The sequence below is a fragment of the Scleropages formosus genome, chromosome 6 (assembly GCF_900964775.1).
Source record: "Scleropages formosus chromosome 6, fSclFor1.1, whole genome shotgun sequence".
NCBI lineage: Eukaryota > Metazoa > Chordata > Actinopteri > Osteoglossiformes > Osteoglossidae > Scleropages > Scleropages formosus.
The window spans coordinates 1,602,627-1,620,052 of NC_041811.1; the positions used below are offsets into that span (position 1 = coordinate 1,602,627).

General features: G+C 48.4%; 2 protein-coding genes across 5 annotated transcripts; both read right to left on the reverse strand.

Annotated features, from left to right (window-relative positions):
- Positions 1-1,829: 1,829 nt before the first annotated feature.
- ccdc152 (coiled-coil domain containing 152) lies at positions 1,830-4,733 on the reverse strand. Its single transcript, XM_018748179.1, has 9 exons — positions 4,596-4,733; positions 4,102-4,212; positions 3,754-3,859; positions 3,521-3,589; positions 3,361-3,425; positions 3,069-3,171; positions 2,809-2,936; positions 2,581-2,673; positions 1,830-2,432 (listed from the first exon to the last, which is right to left on the reverse strand). The coding sequence occupies exons 2-9, from the start codon at positions 4,162-4,164 to the stop codon at positions 2,265-2,267; spliced, it is 795 nt and encodes a 264-aa protein (XP_018603695.1). The 5' UTR covers positions 4,165-4,212; positions 4,596-4,733; the 3' UTR covers positions 1,830-2,264.
- Positions 4,734-7,472: 2,739 nt separating this feature from the next.
- On the reverse strand, positions 7,473-15,594 carry LOC108932026 (growth hormone receptor-like). Of its 4 annotated transcripts, XM_018748172.2 has the most exons (10): positions 15,443-15,594; positions 14,742-14,850; positions 14,533-14,621; positions 12,185-12,317; positions 11,285-11,451; positions 11,019-11,197; positions 9,933-10,086; positions 9,289-9,379; positions 9,096-9,165; positions 7,473-8,849 (listed from the first exon to the last, which is right to left on the reverse strand). In XM_018748172.2, the coding sequence occupies exons 3-10, from the start codon at positions 14,609-14,611 to the stop codon at positions 8,262-8,264; spliced, it is 1,461 nt and encodes a 486-aa protein (XP_018603688.1). In that variant the 5' UTR covers positions 14,612-14,621; positions 14,742-14,850; positions 15,443-15,594; the 3' UTR covers positions 7,473-8,261. The 4 variants fall into 4 exon arrangements, with proteins under 4 accessions (XP_018603688.1, XP_018603686.1, XP_018603685.1 ...); XM_018748170.2 differs by lacking the exon at positions 14,742-14,850 and having other exon boundaries at positions 15,443-15,514; XM_018748169.2 differs by lacking the exon at positions 15,443-15,594 and having other exon boundaries at positions 7,473-8,846; positions 14,742-15,398.
- Positions 15,595-17,426: the final 1,832 nt, after the last annotated feature.

A 17,426-nucleotide genomic window follows, 5' to 3' on the forward strand; every position in this document is an offset into this window, starting at 1 on the left:
AAGCCCCGTGCCCTGTCTAGACCCCCCCACCCCCACATCCAGGCCCCACCCCTTCACCCAGCTATATGCGTGGCTCCAGGAAAGGAAGGCTGCTGTGCCAAGGTGGCCCCAGCCCAGCAGCACTGATCCTGCCAGGGACAATCCACTTAAATGGTCCCTGAGAACACAGGTAAGAGGGGCGGTGCTCACAGGAACACAACGCTCTATCGCGATGCACCGTTCAATTAACACCTGACCGTACTAAATGATGAACACTATAACAGAAGAACAGCGGAACTTTGGGAAATGACAAGGAGGAAGTGCTGGACTTCTTTAACTCTGTTATAGGCACAGGATGCCAGCGGTACATGAAACATGAATGTTTGACAGTGAATGGGGGACACCGATAAATTTGCTCGGCCCGTTGATATCTCACTTATGGCAGAAATGTTAGTGCTGTCAATAGGGAGGATAAAAGTGAACCTGCAACGAGATCCAGATCACTGTAAACCCAGCAGCGCTTTATTACTGTATCAGATCATGGTAAATCATCTTAAGGACACGATAAGGCGGGGCCAGGAGGACACAGCTTAATGCTTTTACATAACAGGTGCCTCCAGGGCCAGGGATGTCTTTGCGGGAGGGATGCTCTGGTTGCTGCTAATCCTGCGCTGGCCAATCAGACAGGGCAGCACTAGCCCAGAGCCAATCAATCAAAAACTGAGGAAGAACGGAAAACTGCCAAGCAACAAGCAGAAGTGAAGACTTGGGTTCAAGAGAGTTATTGTTCTTCTCCAGATGTTACCCTTCCACTGTGACCCTGTACGTGGCCACAGCGCACTACATGTACTACTGCTTCTCACCAGCCCAGGGTGGCCTTGGAGAGATTAGCTCCTGCAGGCACAGGGCCAAACCTTCAGCAGTTCCAGACTGTTCTGCAAAACAATTTCCACCCTCCGCACTCACTCAGACTCGCACAAGGACCTTCAATCAGCCTTCTTTTTGTCCCCCCAATGGGGTCAGATGTCTGAATACAAACATGCCCGGATTTGGACCAGTCCTGTCCACTCCTGTAAACCACTTAAAACCTTAACAGCAAAAGTTGCTAAAACAATCACATGGCTCTCAAAGTAAATTTCTGAACACCTTAGGAGAGAAACTGCTGAAGCCTGCGAGCTCATAAAGGGTTACAGGGCCTCTTCTAGAGCTCAGAACCTCAGTCCAGCCACAGTTACACTTATACTCAAATGGAAAAAGTCTGGAATGGTGGTGACTCTACCAAGGAGTGGCAACCCTGCCAAAATCTTCCTATAAACAAGGTACTAAATCATTTTTGTGTTCAAAAAGAACCCCAAAACATCCAGGGAACTGCAGTCCTCTCTTGGCTCAGCTCAAGTCGGTGCTCATGGCTCTGTTAAAAATAAAAGTAAAATAAAATAAACACACTGTGCAAAAGCAGAATAGATGGGAAAGCAGCAGGCTGCAAACCACTGCTCCCTGAAAAGACTGTGAAAGCTGACCTATAGTTCACTAAAGGATGTCTCTCAAGACTTGAACAATGTCTTGTGGACTGATGAAAAAAACAGTTGAACATTCTGGACAAGGTGGGCCCTGTTACATTGTGGGGGAGGGGGGGAACCCAAATACAGCCTTTCAGAGTAATTTCAAGCGTTCAAAGTACTGACCAAAAGGGCAAAAGCATGAGCCACAGTCACACTTCCTTTTGACATTTTTAATAAAATTACGTTTGACAAAAAGTTCAGCACATTTGGAACTGTTTGCTTTTGTGATGACCCAACAAACAGCCAGAGGACCACTGAGGTGATCTCGATGTGCTTCAGTACCACGTGACAAGGTAACACTACACCAGAACTTTCAACAAAAATTCAAAATTCAACGTGACTGACAGCACAAGCGGAATATTTATACATTCATAAATCATCTTCACTGGTGTAAGGGAACCATGAAGGCTACCGTGTCTTGGTGTAATGAACTAAAACCATACAGACAAACTGTGAGAAGTGGAATTATTTTTTGGTCTTTGGCACAGGGTTGCAATGGTTACTGAACAGCAGTCTGAACACTGTGAGCATGTCAGAGTGTGCGAGTATCACATGTGTACTGTGCTAAAACACTTTGGTTGTTGAACAGTGTGTGTACACAGTGATGGTGTTACAGTAAAACACTGTAGATACTTCAAACTGTGTTCACGGTGGAGTTCAATGTTGTATGAACAAAGAGCTTTTTGCTGACCAGCAAAGCTAAACACATGAGTGTGGACAGGGTCAAAGCCCAGCAGATGATCTACACAGATCGCCCTCATATGGCGAGGTCTTCTTCCTCTTGGACTTGTATGAGGGGTTGAGACTGGAGAGCTGCTGCTGCAGTGTTGCCACCTGCTGGCGAAGAGCCGCAACCTCCCTGCTCTTCTCCTCCTGCAGGAACTGCAGCTTCTGTGGAGTAGGACACACAATGCACAAATACACACACAAAAGTGTTCTCCATACTCCAGATGACAAGGAAGAACACATTACTGTATGTGTAAATTCATGTTGTGGAAGCAAGCCCAGGAGGACAAGCGGGGGACGCTAAGAGACAGACCCGGTGGAAGACATTCCTTAGGGCAGGGAGAGCCCTGTGGTGCTGCTTCTGGGCCTGCTGGGAGGCCTGTGCTCGGGCCAGCTTGGCGCTGAACTGGGAAAAAAGCCAGGAACTAGAGGTCAAGGACTTGACCTGGCACTGACCAGCCATGGACACCGAGACAGACCCAGATGTGCAATGTTAGACCAGTTTCAGTCCACGCTGTAAAAACGGTTGTCTGAGCCATACCTCCATCTGCAGCTTCAGAAGCTCGCTGTGCCTCTCCTTCTCCTGCTCCATTATCTTGCTGCGCAGCTCCTCCAGCTCTGTTTCTTTCATCTCCACAGCAGCCCTCATCTCCATTTTCTTGGCTTCCGCTGTCCAAATGGAGCGGAGCAGTAGAACAGCGTGTATGCAAGCAAGTGTGTGCGTGAAACGGCTCCAGCTTCTTGCCCATTTCCCGCAGAGCCGTGCGGACGGAGCACAAAAGAAGTGAAGGAGGCGCTCACCGGCACGCTGCATCTCCTGGTGCAGGTCCTCCAGCTCCTCATGGTGGCGTTCCTTCAGCTCACACAGGTCCCTCTTGAGCCTGTCCTCACGGACTTTGCTTTCCTGAGCACCGCAGTTAAGGCACACTGCTTCACAACTCCTGTTTATCACATATGTGCTGAGTTTGTGTGTAAACAATGCAATTTTACAAATACTTCAGCTGGAAAAAAAATGCCTCTTGGCATGTCAACACAAACACAGCAGCAAGTGTTTCTGGGAAATATATTAATAATGACACATCATTCCCCTGACCTGCAGCTTGGCTTCATACTCTCTCTTAATGTCTTCCAGAGCACTGCTCAAAGTCTCATTCTCCTCTAGAACATGGGCAGTGAGGGGAGAGGACAGAGGACAAGCAGGATGAGATAGTGAAAGCTGCTGCTGGAGCAGAGAGAGGACTTGTCATAGCTACCCCTCAGGTCACACTGCTGCTCCACAGCACTCTGGAGCTCAGCAACCATGTCCTTGAGCTGGTCTCTCTCTGGAGGAGGACAAGTGTATCACCGGCACGTTGTCATCGGCGCTGCACATACTTTTTGCATGCATGCATATGTGTGTGTGTGTGTGTGTGTGTGTGTGTGTGTGTGTGTGTGTGTGTCTGTCTGTCTGTCTGTCTGTCTGTCTGCGTGTATGTGTCCTGTTCACCTTCCTTCAGGTATTTCTCCCTGCTCTGGCTCAGTTTCATCAGCCTTCTAGTTTCATCCAGCTTCACTTCCAGAACGGTGTTCTTGCCCATCAATTCACTCACAGCCTGAAAACACTCCCAATAATCATCTACATTTGGTCATATTTAACATAATTGCTTCATTACTTTATAATAATGGCCATCTGAGTGTAGACGAGGTGAGTACAGTACCACATACCAGCATACATTACTTAAATGCAACGTTATTTTACACCCATTTACTTAAATCCTCGCATTGATAACAAATGTGTTTAATTATTAAGTTTTGCTGATTGTTAGTGCGTGTATTTGTTTTTTTCTACACGAACCTTCTCGACGTGTGTGAAACCGCTGAGGAGCCCGTCGAGCTCCACCGCTCGCAGCTTCTTCATGGCTTCCTCAAACTGCTCTTTTCTGTGTCTCACACACCCACACTATTTCTGACAGAAATGTACATATAAAATATTCCATCTAGTCTAAACATTACTAAACGCTTCAATTGCTGCTCGGCTATTGGCTAATACACTTGATCTTGCTAATAACACATGATGATTTACTAGATAAAGCATAGGGGAGTGGCTGCTATAATTTGCCTAAAACTTTTCGCCTTCGCTGCTATTTTTTTTTTTATTTTATTTCAACGTACTTTGCCCGGTTGGTTTTGGCAGGCTGCTCAGGTGCGCAAGTGCTGCAGGGAATTGAGCAGGAAGGACCGAGCTGTACTAATCATTCGGTGCAACGACGGCCATGAGGCAAAAGACAAACTACGAACTACCAACACAGCTACCTGTGAAGCTATTCTTTCTGAAGCGCAAACACCAACCTGTTTTCCTGAGCACCGAAATAACGGGTGCAGTTTGACCACTTAGCCTTGTCTGTGGTGCGGTTACACAGACCTACAGTGCTAACGCGATCTCGACATTGCTCTGTAGTCCACAGCAGTCCCTGGATTACCAACGAGTTCCTTTCCTAAATCTGACTTCAAAGGAGATTTGAAGTAGGAGCAGTTAAGTAAGGTTTGCGTCTAACGTCAATCAAATGTTTGTTTTGCTGTACCTTTCTATGCATAAAAAATATTCCAGAAACAATTCTGGATACCTTAAAACATCTTTAATGTAATAACAATAAGGTAGCGTTCCCTCATTATTAAACTGTTAAAAACAGGCTGGGGAGTCACTCGGGAGCCAGAGTAAAAAGGAATATACTCTTTTTAATAGGTGCATACATGTCTCTTCGCTATCTTAACAAAGTTGCTTCATACAGTACAAGTCATATAAAACACTGGAGAATCCCCCTGGGTCACCCCCAGCCCTCCTGCTGCGCCCCATGGTTAGGGGTTACCCCAGGAACTTCCCAGAATCCCACTCGTGCACACTGAACATAAATAAAATGACAACCGATCAACACAAGACACACACAACTATGTACACACATGAACACTAAGATCAACTATTTACACAACGCTGGTACAACTCAACGCCGTTACATTGCCCCCCCTTCAGAAGTTGCCCGTCCCAGCGACTGTAAAACCTGCCAACACAAAGTCCCGCAGATGCGGAGGCAACCTGCGCTCCGTCTTGGGTCTGGTCCCCAGTGGTGAATCCGCGGGACGTGGCGACCTTGCGACGGGGGCTCCTCTGCGGACTCCTTGGGATGGTAAGGGGCGAGCCTGTCACAGTGTAGCACCACCAAGCGATGTTTGGGTCCCATCTGCACCCTGTATACCACGTCGGACAGCCGGTCCAGGATGACGCAGGGACCCACCCAGCTGTCTGCGAATCAAAGTTCCTGCTCTAGTCACTGTGCAGCTCCTCCAACACCCCGAAATGGCAGAACATCTCCTCCACCAACTGCTCTGCCGTAGTCAACGCACTCTGATCCGGTACTGCATACGCCTCAGGCCACTTGGTAAAATTGTCCATAGCCAGGAGCACGTAACGGTTCCCCTGATCAGTGCGGGGTAAGGGTCCCAGCACGTCCACGCTCCATCGGGGCGCCCGACTGAAGCCGCTGCAGGGTGGCGTGCGACCAGTCGCTAGGGGCCTTACGCGCCGTGCAATCCACGCCTTGACGGCATCCTGCCCAGTGAAACCGCTGGCGCAGCCGGTGCAGCGTCTTCGCCACACCAGCGGGTCCGAGTCACTGCAACACGTCTTCCCTGAGTGCAGACTCGGCTTTGAGGATCTTCCACCGCCGCTGTGTATGAGTGAGGGCAATAGTCTCATTTGCCAGCTGGAGCGAGCGTCTGTCCAGGTCCAGAACCACCCCTAGGAGGTCCATTCCTACAATGCATGGATCCTGGATCTTCGCGAGCCAGAACTCATGCTCCAACAGCTGGCTGCCCATGGCCACGCGCAAACGTCTTTTCCCCCACATCGCCACGGTCTCTCCTGTGACCGTACGCAGGCTCGCTGACACCTCTGTCCAGCCATGGGGGGGACGGCGCGCCATTTCAGACAGCACCCCCGAGGGCTTCGCAGGGCACGCCCTCTATTAGGCAGGGCAGCCGGAGGCAGCGGATTTTTCCCAGGCGTCCCACAGGGAACGAGAGTACGCCCCCGAGAGGGGGCGGAGTCACAGGGCGAAACCCCCGTCACAGCGCCGCCCTTCTGCCGTTTCCCTGAGACCAGGCGGGGGCGGGATCTCTGCAGTGACGCGCCTGGTGACCTCGCTTCCGATAACACCAGCAGATGATAGGCGGCCGTTGGCGCGCAGCTTCTCCCTCCGCCTCGTCATCAGTGATGTCCTCCAGTCAGGGAGCGGCAAGAATGCGCGGGCTCCTTCGCCTCTCTTAGGACGGGTTCTGTGTGTCCCGCCTCGCGCTGCACCGCATCTAAATTAGCTGGGGTGGCAAGCCTGATGTGTTGCTGCAGGCATTCCGGGGCGAGCGTCTTCTTGGATGGCTGCGGGGTATTGCGGGTACGCCCGCTGCGCCAGGAGCTAGATATCCACAGCCAGCGCTCCAAGGGTTTCTCCTTTGCCGCATGCACCTCTTCTGCGGTGTGTTCTCTGGGTCTGTTCACTCAAACCCTGCTCTATGCCGCTTCTGACACCAGTGTAGCTAACCCCCATAGAGCTACTAGAAACTGGCTCGGGAGCCAGGGTAAAAGGAACATGCTCTTTATTAGGTGCATACATGTCTTTTCGCTAGCAGTCTTAACAAGTACACTTCAGACAGTACAAGTCATACAAAACACTGGAGAATCCCCATGGGGCACCCCCAGCCCTCCTGCTGTGCCCCATGGTTAAGGGGTTACCCCAGGAACTCCCCAGAATCCCAGTCTTTTTTTTTTTTTAAGTACTTTATTCATACCATAACTTATAAGAACAAAATAAAACTTCCAATATTCCACATTACAAACATAAAATAACATCCTCACATTTCATTATAAAACCATCTCTCAACATAAACATGACAGCTTATTCACTTCTCCAAACATCTTGGATCACTAGTACAAAGAGTAATAAACATCAGAATTTAAAAGCAAATATAAATTTCCATTATAACAAAAAGAACCTGTGACTTTAAAACCTTTCACCAAAAAGTGGTTTAAATACAAGGTTTGAAACACGTGTACCATACCCACAAGAAAAGTACCTTGGCACCTATGCTAGAACCGCCACATTCTGATTTAGCTCCATCATTAAAACCATAAAAATTAAACATTCATACTAAACACATAAAAATAAAACACTGTAAATACTAAAATACTATAAAATCTACAAATTAAAATCAATTATTCGAACAGTTTTTCTAAACAAAAATCTCCATTCTCCATAGCTGTCGGGTGGGACTATTCCCCCGGCCCTGACAAACTTAACCTAGGGGATGACCCCACCCGAGATAAATCAATAACTAATAAGACCGAATGATCGGGTACCACTATGGAGGAGGGAACATCTTCTCGGTCCTTTGAGGGGTCGCAGTCAAGACCGGCACCCCCACTGTAGTACCGGTGATCAACCCAGCCTTCCTTCTGCGCCTTTTCTTTTTCCTGGTCACTCCCACAAAGTCCCGTAAAATACCCGAGTGACCAGGTGTGTCCCTCTCCTCTTACCGGGACCTCTCAGAAGTGCCCAGCGAAGAAGGGGACTGTGCCACGAGTGGTCAAGAGTTGGCATGCATTCCACAGCAACAACAAAAATGACATTGCTGATGACCATTGTCATTGAAACCCTGTAGGACCATACGCATAATCAGACTGGCACAATCACAAGCAGTTAATGTTTTAATGCAAGTTACATAAAAAAGCATGTACAAGAAGTAATGAGATGTGCTGTGCATGAAGCACCCATCAGTTACATGTTTACATGAACTCATCTTGCATCACATAAGGGCGTTCTACTCTCATAGATAGGGAACTCTAAAAGAAGGTTCTAGATTCCAGTCGCAGTAGCTTCTGTAAATGTGCAGCAGTTTAAAATACAGATATTATTATAACTACTTTATACTAAAAGTTGCCAGGTTATTAAAAAGCTCTGCTAGCCCTTACAGCACTGTGTATCCTGAGTCTGCAGGAGGAGATAGGGAGGGGCTTAACTGGCACAGGGAGGGGCCTCCAAGGGATACACCTCCTTTTGATGGCTCATAGCACCACCTCTGGCTGAGGTCAGCACTGGTTTGCATAGTGCAGATCTCTGAGGTGTACGCAATGCTTCTGGGATCCATCTGGCCAGCTGACAACACTAGTTCGCCCACAGAAGTCACCTTGCCCACGTGGCTGTAAGGAGTTGTGGCTGGCTGACTGTGCTTATGACAGAGTGGCAAACGGTTTGAAGGTGCGGCTGGTGGGCTGAGGTTGATGGGGCGAGCTGGTGACTCAAGTGTCGAGAGGTCATGGTCAGACAACTCTGACTTACAAGAGCTCTCTCTCCCAGAGTGACAATCCTGGATAAAGCAGCAGAGGTCTGACTGGTTTGGGTCAGAATAACCTTTCGACTCCGAGTCCTCGACGTTCTGGCCTGGTTCCTCCAGGTCCAGTTCGATGAAGTCCACTAAGAGGTCCCCACTGGTATTGTCCACCTTGTAATGGTCCTGTCTGCCCAGGATGGAGCTAATTTCATCCAGCTTGCCCTTCTGACCATGCATGTGCATGTGTACATGTGTGTTTGAGTGGGTTGATGTGCCATGGGAAAGCAAGGAAGAAAGCAACGTGTTAGAAGTTTCTTCAGTACGTCTGACCGTATAATAATGTTCCTGTTCGGATTCTTATGCTGGTATTATGACAAAATTCACTGAAACTGTAGAGATAACCCAATGTTAATGAGTCAAATTGAATATTCATCAAATATTATAAGTACAGCACTGCAGGAGGCCAGGTACCTTCAGCAGGTCCGGATCAATGCCTTTGATTTTGGGGCCAGGAACCGGTGGCAGGAAAATCACCGTTAACCTGAAGCAGAGACAAAATCACATGTAGGTCCTTCACATGTACGGGGGTCTGATCAATAGTTAGATGCATTTATGGCTAAGTTTACAGGAAAATAAATATGATCACACATATGAGCTGAGTGACCTGTGGTGCTGGGAGATGACCAGCAGCAGGATAAGGATCCCAGCCCCAATGGCTGTGAAGATCAGCGTCGTGGCCATAGAGAAGCTCGACTCTGAAAAATAACAAGAGTTTGCCTGTCAGCTCCCATTGTATTGTGAGTAATGTGCTACAAGGCTCTGTGGAGTGCAGGAATGAGTCTCCAGTGCAGGCCATGTGAGCTCATCATTGATCACGACTGACTGGGATACTGATTGGGTGAACTGCACACACCAGCCTTAATCAATAAACAGCTGTACTGTAAAAGTTAAAAACACACACACACACACACACACACACACACACACACACACACACACACATTTTCAGAACCGCTCGTCCCATACGGGGTCACGGGGGAACCGGAGCCTACCCGGTATAAAAACATAAAGATGATTTTTTTTTATAACAGGAACATATTTAATATTATATTAAATATTACAAATGAATAGAAATGTTAAATTAAGTATGACCTTCTCACTAAACTAAGGAGATCTGAGTAGTACAATGAGTACAAGAATGGAAATTTCGTACTCAAGGACACATGTGCGTTGAAGTGGTAATGAGTGAGTCTGTCAGTAAAGCGGGTGAGTAAACTAACGGTAACTGTAACCAAAACTGTAGCTCACCTCTCGAGGGACTCTGTGCCAGGAAGATGCGGAGAGTTCGGCTGAACTCACCAAAGTTGTTGTGGGCTACCATTCTGCACCGCACCTGGACCTCATACTCGATGCCCACACACAGGCCGTAGATGGAGCGCTCGGTGCTGGAGATCATGTCCAGCTGAAGCACAGGAGGAAAGGTGTGTCAGGGGACTGCAGGCACATGGCACTAAGTGGCAGAATGTATAAAACATCCCCTATGAACACTGCTTTAGTGCAGCTGGACAGCAGAGGGCGCAGTGGTTCGAGCTGCTGCCTTTGGGATCAGAGGTTGCAGGTTGGAATCCCACCTCCTGTTGTCGTACCCTTGAGCAAGGCACTTACACTGAAGTCATACAGTAAGAATTACCGTTCACGTGTTGTATTGCTGTGTATTTGCTTGGTTTAATTATTATTGATATATAATCGTTTTTGTATTACTATGGAGAGGGTTATGGTTTTGCAGGCTGTTGATGTTTTTTTGTGTGTCTTCGAGTAGTTCTCGTATTGTTAGGTTTTTTCTGTTGTTTACTGGGTAATTGGGTCAATTAAGGATTAGCCAATCAGCACTAATTGGAGATGGGCTCAATCTTCAGGGAGGGGGGGGGAGCGAGAGTGAGAGAGGGAAAATTTCTGTCTACAGCAGAGCGCAGTTGACCTGTGTTTACCCTCCAAGTCAATGGCTGGCGGTAAAGGGCACCCAATCAGAGGAACAAGAACAGAGCGCCTTTGTCACTTATTTTAAAATTCATTTTAATGTTTCCTGTTTGTTAATAAAGTATTTAAAAAGTCTTTTAAAGTATTTTTATTTATAGCTGCATTTCATTAGAGTTATTACAACTTTCTGTAGAAAGAACCAGTGGAAAAACGGAGGAATGTGTTTATTATCTGTATTAATAACTCCGCAAACACTAAGTCAATACAGATAACAAAATCAATACTTGTGTGAGTGTGGAGTTACAAACAAAATGAGTTATGAACACATGTCCAGTCCCAGTCGTATCTGTACAGAGCAAGGGCACAAGGGGCAGAGAGGGTGTCTGTCGGGACGGGACGGGAAGGGACGGGACCCACCGTGCGCCAGCGGGCTGAGTCCTTCTCGCGGTACCGGACCTCGTACTCCAGGCTGATCCAGCCAGTCCTGATGTCCGCTGATGGCGGGGGGTCCCAGTGCACCAGAACGTCGTAGTGGAGCCCGGAGCGGCTCGCATTCAGCAGTGTCCAGTTGAGGCCCACGGGTGGCTCGGGGAACACTGCCGGGCGGCACGCTCACGTCATTAAGGTGGAACCACGCTTACACGCGTGCTCCGTGTCCATAGCGGGAGGGTTGGGGGGCTGACCGATGGAGTCGACACTGAAGCAGAGCTCATCGTAGGTGGCGTCCAGGGCGGCGTCGTGCAGCTGCACGCAGTAGGATGTCCACACGGACGTGTGCCGCGTGCTGAAGTAGCACTCGTTGGGCACCAACACACTATACTCGGGACACTCGTGCCAGGTCCCGGGAGAGCTGTCGCAGGCACACAGCACACAGGGCTCCCGTTAGACCCAAACACAGGGAGCACCAAGTTGGTCATTACATTATCCACAAACCACTGTCCGGTAACCGTTATCCACTTGTTAACCTTCACCAAATCATTTCCCAAATTATTTACATTCACCTGCATTTTCTTCACTGACCTGATTTCTAATCTTTGTGTTTCACCCTCGGAGCCAATAGGCGGCAGTAAAGAGCACCCAAATGGTAGAAGAGTGGGAACACCTGAATTCAACTCACTTCCACTGTGTTTACATCCCCTGTCTGTGAGCGCCGATAATCAATAAAATGAGAAATGCTGGATGTTTGTGAGCTGAAAAAGGTCAACAATCAGGTCTGAATTTCCAGTGGAGTTACACAAGTGAACAACTGAATTTGTGGAGACGTGCAAACTTTTAGTCACCTTAATCTTTTTTAAAATATTACTAGAAATACTATATAAATTTCAAATGTATGAACTATTGATTATATTGAAAAGTCTTACAAAGTATGTTTTTTATTTGCTATGACTATCTGAGGTTTTTACAGAATGCACCCAGTGAGTAAATGGAAGGACTTCTGCGTTTTTAACCCTTTACTGACTGTGAGGTTAAGTGACTCATAAGTTACAAACAGACTTCTGGAGCCGGTGGTCTCTGCTAGTAGGAAGGTGTGAAATGTGGCAGTCGGACCCTTGCTGTAACTGTGCACGAAGGACCCTGCATACTTCTCTTTGAGGTAGAACACCCGAAGGGCCCCTGGTGCCGAGAGGTTCCAGAAACTTCCGGTGTCCCACCAGCAACGGAAGGTCTCATGGTCCCGGGACAGACAGCCAGTGAAGTGGGGGATGGTGGGAGTACCTGGGGAGGGAGAGAGACAGCAGCGCTGTGTGTACTGAGGAAAATCTCCGGTATGGTTGGGAGTCGCTGCAAGTTCACAGAACCTTCCGGAAAAGGCACTGCTGTGCTATGGCCAAAGAGCCCCAAAGTCCAGGTTCCTTATGTAACTCCACTGGAAATCCCACAAGTCGCCGTGAAATGTGAGAATCCTCATGCTTTTAACAGCTGATATGGTCGTGAGGCTGAAAGATGATAACCAAACCATGCCTGCGCACAACACACACACACACACACACACACACAGACACATTTGCTGAAATCGCTTGTCCCTAACTCTACAACACAGGACGTAGGGCTGAAGGGGGAGGGGACACACCCAGGACGGGACAGCCTGCACACAACATTACCATGTAATTACCATGCTATTACCATGCTGTCTTGGTAGGACTACAATTGCTGGGATGAAGCCACGGTGTGCGTGACTGCAGTTTCGCCACACTGACCAACCGCGCATCCCCTTCTCAGAGGAAGGACCTCAGAGAATTCCTTTTGCGCTTTCCTTTCACTGGAAGTGTCCCTGCTGGGCTGTGGTGGGGTGAGCTATAGTGTGGTACTTATAGATACAGCGGTCACTCAGGGTGGGACACCGTCCAGCAGATGAGGATCACATTCCCATGCGGTCCAAGGGCAGAGGACATGTTTACAGATGGTTATGTTTATCCTTCCAGGAACTGGAGCAGCGCACTCCCTCTTACAGACACCGGTACACTTTGTACTGAGGGAACATTCTAGAAAAGCTGTCATTGAGCAAAGGGTTTGGCTCTTCCTGGGGTTGGAACGTGCAGTGCAGCACACACACACACACACACACACACACACACAGGGAAGGGGCAGACTCCAGGCAGAGACACTGCGGTCAGTGACTGTGAACACCAGTTCTGTGTCTCACACTGGTTCCAGTGGGCAACAGACAGGCAGGGGGGAGCAGTGACAGCACAGTAAGGAGTCTAGGCTGGACATACTGGTGTAAAACCTTAAGAGAACTGAAATGTGGAGCATAAGTGCTTGCATTTTGTTTTCATTTTCTGAATACATTTTACGATGAGGGCAGCACAGTGGCGCAGCAGGTAACGATACCACCTCACAGCACCTGGGTGGTGTGAAAAAGTACGGGTTTGATCCCCACTCAGTCTGTGTGGGGTTTGCATGCTCTCCCCATATCTGGGTGGGTTTCCTCCCACAGCCCAAACACATGAAGTTCAGGTGGATAGGTGATGCTAAATTGCCCTCAGCGTGTGAATGGATGAGTCAATGTGTGTGAGTGGCTACACTGTCATGGACTGGTATACTGTCCAGGGTGTATCCCCCTTTTTAAATTAATGAAGCTTAAAAAACAGTCGCTTCAGGCCCACTCATACCATTTTACCACGGTAAGAGCTTATAGCTCTATGTTTACTCACTACTCACTTCCTAACAAACCCCTAATAACAGAGCGGTGACCACAGTGATGTGTTCAAACGTAAACATGGCTCTGACTTTATTCTGTAGACGACCACTATCGAGAGCTGACATCTGTTCATAACTCGAGTCATTTGTAACTCCAAGGTCACAATCAATAAAAGGCGAATAATACACATAACTGTAATAATAATAATGGGGGGTGCGGTGGGTTGGACCACAGTCCTGCTCTCCGGTGGGTCTGGGGTTCGAGTCCCACTTGGGGTGCCCTGCGACGGACTGGCGTCCCGTCCTGGGTGTGTCCCCTCCCCCTCCGGCCTTGCGCCCTGTGTTACCGGGTTGGCTCCGGTTCCCCGTGACCCCGTATGGGACAAGCGGTTCTGAATATGTGTGTGTGTGTGTGTGTGTGTGTGTGTGTGTGTGTGTGTAATAATAATACGTGAAATAATTTTTTTACGTTTTTTCACGTTTGCCCAACTACATTCAGGGATTTTTTAAAGAAAATATATAAGATGCAAACAGCATCAAAAATTAACAAAAAAAAGTGTAAAATGCTTCACAGCTGAAGTGGCTCTTAGGCTCTATAATGAGTCCTGTGGGATTGGAACCGACCCCCACCTGAAGGAGAGGGCTGAACTGTTAGTGCTACTGATTCACTTCGTTACCACCCACATCGCTGTCTGTGTCAGTGAGTGAGTCAGTCAGCAGCTTTCACACACACACACACACACACACACACACACACACACACACACCCTGACTTTGGCACTGAGCGTACCTGCGGTAGAAACCACCTGTAGGATCGGCAGCAGGAAAGGTGCACAGCACAGATGGGCAAAACGATGACCGCCCTCCATAGTGACAAACCTGCAGGGAACGGCGGCACGTCAGTGTGTGTATACGTGTGTAACCGCTATGTATATGGGAGGTGGAGCTTTCTGACAGGTGTGCGTGTGTGTGTGCGCGGGGGAGCGGTGCTCCTCTTACAGGGGTGTCTCTTGCTCGATGAGGAGGTGGGGCAAACCTCCCTGGACTCCGACTGGACCAAAGGCAGCGGAGCCCCTGCTGTCACCTTGAACGCAGCTCTCTGATAAGACTGTGATAAGACCATGGGGGGCTAATGAACCACAGCCACAATAAACCACCGACAAGCAACACAGTGACCCGCACACTAATACAGTCATAATAAACCCAAAGTGCGACAGGTGTGTTGCGTACGAGGACCTCAGTACCAGAGTAACCCATGGTAAACCAGGGTGAATGAGATTAACAACAGGTTTCTACCGATTGCGCTCCTTAAGCAGTGTCACACTGCACCCCAGTGAGGTGGCACAGCAAGAAAAAGGGGTTTAAAAAGAAAAAAAACAGACTTGCACAGTGAGAAGGACACATCTGCAAACCTGTGCTGTGGTTTTGCTAGTCTAATCAGCACTAATGGGTTGGTAAACAACCAACCTGTGGTTCTACTAGTTCATCCAATATAATGGATGAGTAAACAAGTTACCTGTGATTGTACTAGTTTATCCACTAATTGGTTAGTAAACACATCACCTATAACTCCACTAGTACTAAGAGTACTAATCAGTCTAGTGTACCGATGAAACCAGTTGGTTACACTACACTAGCTGCAGATGACAGGTTAGACGGAGCAGTAACACACGAGCCACGTGGGTTCGGATCTCACTCACCCGATAGTGGCGCGGCGCAGCGCAGCCCGGCTTCGCAACAACAAACAAACAAGCAGCAAAGGAACAATAACGGAAGAAGAAGATCAACAGCTGCGAATGAGCACAACACAAACGGAGCACATGACAGCGTCCGAGAGTCCGAGGAGCCCGGGGTCCACCCCTCACACACACCACACGCATCGCCACCGCCCCCCTCAACAGCGCGCGCGGCTGGTTACAGTAGCGCGCCCCCTAGTGTCCCCGTCTTCGGACGCGCTCCGTTACCCACAAACTGGTGCGACTCCTACCTTGAGCTGAAGGACACCGGACCGGGACCTTTGAAACTCGAGCCGGTCCAGGTGAAATATTAACTGCGATTCGTAACTACTAGTTCTTAGCAGACACCTTTAACCAGCGTCACAGTCTTTAGATATAGAAGAGTTAATCTGTAGGTCACACACACACACATCAAAGAGTGTCAGTCCCGCTGGGACAGATCTGTCGAACGAAACTCTCGCAAACTCCGCGCACCGTTTGCGGGACTTGAACCTACACCCAAACTGCCCAGGCACTGCGAAGCGCCTGACGGAGAAGCGTCCTGAGCCTATCGGTGTGAGAGGGACAAGAGCGCCACGTGCTGGCGGACATGGATGGATGGATGGACTGATTGATTGATTAAAGCAACTTTATTAATCCGAGGGGGAAGTATAGTTTACACACACACACACCCACACCCCACATCCACACACCTACACCTACTTTGAATCATTAAACTTAAAGTCATGCACCGTTTGCCATGAGCAGCACACACAGGTGGGGACAAGAGGAGGTTTAACAAACACTCACATTTATTTGACACTTTTCTCCAAAGCTACTTACAGTGTTCAACTACTTACAAGTATTTACACAACAGAGCAATTTAGGGAGTATCGTGCCAAAGGGTACAGTCCAAGGTTGGAATCAAACCTGTGGGTCCAAAGGCAGTGGCTCAGTACACTACAGTACACTACCATAGCCCAGCAAGTAGCAAGGGACGGGATGTGGGGCTGATCCCCGCTCAGTCTGTGTGGAGTCTGCATATTCTCCCCATGTCTGCATGAGTTTCCTCCAGGTGCTCTGGTTTCCTCCCACAGTCCAAAGACATGCTGTTCAGGTTCACCCATAGTGTGTGAGTGATAGATAGAGTGTGTGTGTTTCACTGATGTATGGATGAGTGACCCATTGTAAGTAGTGTATCTAGCAGTATAAGTCACCGCAGTGAATAAGGTGTGTGGGCTGATAGTAACACTACATAATATTCATTGTAAGTCGCTTTGGAGAAAAGTGTCTGCTAAGTGAATAAATGTAAATATACAATACACTACCAGCTGTCTCTGTTCCACTGCCATTCCCTTTACTTGTATTTTTGTTGTACTTGTCTTTTATTTTGAACTTTGTGTTCTTGTGCTTCAGTAACATCTGCTAGTTCAGTTTAACTAGGTGGCAATATGCAAAAGCATCCATCCATCCATCCATCCATCTATCCATCCTTCTTTCCTTCCTTTCTAACACTGGCATTAACCTCTTGACTTGGTTGAGGTTGTGAAGATCCAGAGATTATCCTAGAATCACTGGGCCCAAGACGGAGAAGGGTACACCCTGGACGGGACACCATTCCATCACAGGAATGGCGCACACACACACACACACACACACACACACACACACACACACACACACTGTGCCCTGCGAAAAGAGCCATGGTGCACACACGGGGCTGCACAGGCACAAGTGCAGGGACTCAGCGAGGCAGCAGATGGCGCAGCTGTTAGCACATCTCCGTGTAACGTCACGGCTGTTAGTTCGCATCCCACCACCTGCCTTGACTAAAGTATCTACCCTGAATTTGTACAATACAAATGACCATTCTGTGTATAAATGGGTAAATCAGTGTAAAATTAATCATCTGACAAAAAAACACCTTGGAAAAGGAGTGAGATGAATAATAATAATAGTCTACTGCAGA

Excerpts from the sequence above, each read along its gene's own strand:
- ccdc152 (XM_018748179.1), bottom strand. The coding sequence starts at position 4,164 with ATGAAGAAGCTGCGAGCGGTGGAGCTCGACGGGCTCCTCAGCGGTTTC. Across the intron at positions 3,860-4,101 it reads GTTTCACACACGTCGAGAAG|GCTGTGAGTGAATTGATGGG; the intron begins GTTCGTGTAGAA and ends GAGTGTTTTCAG. Across the intron at positions 3,590-3,753 it reads GGAGAAATACCTGAAGGAAG|AGAGAGACCAGCTCAAGGAC; the intron begins GTGAACAGGACA and ends GTCCTCCTCCAG.
- LOC108932026 (XM_018748168.2), bottom strand. The coding sequence starts at position 14,938 with ATGACTGTATTAGTGTGCGGGTCACTGTGTTGCTTGTCGGTGGTTTAT. Across the intron at positions 14,622-14,741 it reads ATCGAGCAAGAGACACCCCT|GTTTGTCACTATGGAGGGCG; the intron begins GTAAGAGGAGCA and ends CGTTCCCTGCAG. Across the intron at positions 8,850-9,095 it reads TTGATCCGGACCTGCTGAAG|AAGGGCAAGCTGGATGAAAT; the intron begins GTACCTGGCCTC and ends ATGCATGGTCAG.